General features: G+C 47.0%; 1 protein-coding gene across 1 annotated transcript; it reads left to right on the forward strand.

The window, feature by feature from the left end:
• The first annotated feature begins 731 nt into the window (after positions 1-731).
• On the forward strand, positions 732-2,571 carry LOC113060753 (G-protein coupled receptor 135-like). The gene has a single exon (XM_026229916.1). It carries the CDS (start codon positions 953-955, stop codon positions 2,300-2,302), a length of 1,350 nt encoding a protein of 449 aa, XP_026085701.1. The 5' UTR covers positions 732-952; the 3' UTR covers positions 2,303-2,571.
• The last annotated feature ends 271 nt before the right edge of the window (positions 2,572-2,842 follow it).

The raw sequence follows: 2,842 nt of genomic DNA on the forward strand, positions 1-2,842 counted from the left end.
TGTCATGGCAACGGCTTGAAACGTCACGGGGAGGTGCAGGGGCAGCATCTGTATCATAGAAATAAAATAAGCATGTAGAGCGGCGATAACAAAGAAACGGAGTCTAGAAATGGGCGGGCTTCAGCAGCGCGGACGGTGGTCAGATTCAACGGGCTGACAAACAGTTAAAGGCCTTTTTAATTCAATGGTTATTAAAGATTCACCATGCAAGTATTCAAGTGTAAAGAAGTTTCTAGGTCGCTACTGAAGGATATGACTGTGTCACGTGATACCTGTTACTTTCTACACAATTAGTCAAGCTTGAATTCACTTTGACTGAATTCGAAATAGCAGACGTTTGTGTTTATAAACCTGAAACAGCAGTCATAGAGTAGCATGCTAGTAAGCTATTCCCAATTCATCTGAAAACTACTCTTTTTTTTCTTCTTGAGCGGAGAATTTGATTCATTCGGATATGAACGAGGGCGAAGGCTGCTTAATACCTGTTACTTTTCTCCGCGCTTGTCAGAATGGACCAATCACAGACGCTGGAGAGCACTCAAATATTCTGTTTAAATATTAATTTTATGGACGTACCTATGTCCGATTTATATTTGCATTTTCATTATTAATTCACGAAAGTTTCAGACTTAAAGATTTTAGACACGTTAGCACAAAAATGTCCTGAAATATAAATGCGTGAATTGGCTTTCTGAGCCTCCAAGCGCCCCCTAGAAGAATAGCCACGTTTCGTCTGGTGTTAACAGTATCCGAGCAGTGCTGTTAGCGCAATCATCTGTAACAAGGGAGGGAACATTCTTTACTCCAAGCGTAGTGTATGGCATCAAAGGACTATGTAGGGACCATCTGTGGCATCGCAGCTCATACTCATTTTTACTGTGATACGGACACGGGAGATACTGACAAGGGATGAATTCTCTTCCACCCCGTGGATGCGCCCTAACCGTGTCCAATGGATTTCCCCGGCATCAGCAACACGACCGTGGACAACATGTCAGGTTCGGGCTTCATTTTAGAGATTGTGTCCATCAAACCCGTTGTAAACAGCCTGAGCACTCAGGCCAGCAACTATACAGCCGCGGGCGAGGTGCACCGCGACACCCCGGTGAGGAGCTCGGAGGGGAACTCGGTCCTCCAGGGCATCGCGGTGGCCGCGCAGGCGCTGCTGCTCCTGGCCATCTTCTTACTGTCCAGTCTGGGGAATTCAGCGGTCGTGGTGGTTATAATCAAACACCGGCAGTTGAGAACCGTGACTAACGCGTTCATCATGTCCCTCTCGCTCTCGGATTTCCTCACGGCCGTTCTTTGTTTACCCTTCTCCTTCATGATGCTCTTCAGCAAGGATGGCAAGTGGATGTTCGGTGAGCCCTTCTGTATCGCCAACGGCTTCTTCAACACCTGCTTCGGCATCATCTCCACCTTGACCATGACGCTCATCTCATTCGACCGCTATTATGCTATCGTCAGGCAGCCGCAAGCCAAAATCGGTCGGAGGAGAGCGATCCAGCTCCTGGCGGCCGTTTGGTTCTGCGCGGTGGTCTTCTCGTTTCCTTGGTACCTGCTTAGGGAGACCTCCGGGCGCTTGGTGGTGCACAAACAGGGGTTTTACCATTGCATGTACGTGTTCCACTCTGGCACCTCCAGGATGGGTACGGAATACAGTGTAGCTTTAATAGTAGTGTGCTATCTGCTTCCCTTCGCCCTCATGTGCTTCTGCCACTACAACATCTGCAAAACCGTCCGGCTGTCGGAGATCAGGGTGCGGCCTGTGACCACTTACGCGCACCTGTTGCGCTTCTACAGCGAGATGCGCACCGCCACCACCGTGCTCATCATGATCGTGTTCAGCATCTTCTGCTGGGGGCCCTACTGCCTGATGGGCATCATCACCGCGCTCGGGAGCTACTCTTTCAATCCTGCTATGGATACTGTGGCCATCTGGATGGCGTGGGCTAACGGTGCCATCAACCCGTTGATTTATGCCATAAGGAACCCGAATATATCCATGCTGCTGGGTCGGAGCAGAGAGGAGGGATACAGGACTAGAAACATAGCCGCGTACCTGTCCACGCAGACGCAGCGCAGGGACGCGGTCCGGGACCGGGCGGACCGGATTCGGGATCGGTACGTGAGCCGACACGGCGCAAACAGCCGTCTATCTTCCTCAAGCCCGGCAAACGGCGGAGATGTGGCTATGTGGGCCTGTAAAAACCCGGCGGTGTTCTTCTGTAGAGATGCGCATCCGGACACGATCACTGAACCGGCGGTGCCCAAAGTTGAGACTGCTGACACCAGTTTGTAACGCGGTCAAAACGTTATGGAAAAAACGGGAGGTGCTACAGGTGTACAGCGGGACCCAAAATTACTTGGGTCACACTTAAAAATTACAAAAATATATTTTATTGCATTGGATAACAAAATGTCAAGTCATGCCAAGTCAATGGCAACTCATTTTGACACACACACACACACACACACTGAGAGAGAGAGAGAGAAAATTAATTTATGACATTCATATTGTTTGTATATATCAGGGGCTGTTTCTGTTTCTCTGCTCACAGTAAACATATATATATATATATATATATATATATATATATATATATATATATATATATATATATATATATATATATATATATTACATTTAATTTAATTTATGCATTTAGCAGGCACTTTTATCCAAAGCGACTTACAGTGCATTCAGCCTAACATTTTTTTGCCTAAAATGTGTTCCCTGGGAATCAAACCCACATCATTTTGCTGCTAACGCAATGCTGAGCCCCAGGAACACATTTATTTATTTATTTTTCATAATTATGTTATTGTATGTATGTATGTG

Source organism: Carassius auratus, chromosome 42 (genome assembly GCF_003368295.1).
Source record: "Carassius auratus strain Wakin chromosome 42, ASM336829v1, whole genome shotgun sequence".
NCBI lineage: Eukaryota > Metazoa > Chordata > Actinopteri > Cypriniformes > Cyprinidae > Carassius > Carassius auratus.

Excerpts from the sequence above, each read along its gene's own strand:
- LOC113060753 (XM_026229916.1), top strand. The coding sequence starts at position 953 with ATGGATTTCCCCGGCATCAGCAACACGACCGTGGACAACATGTCAGGT.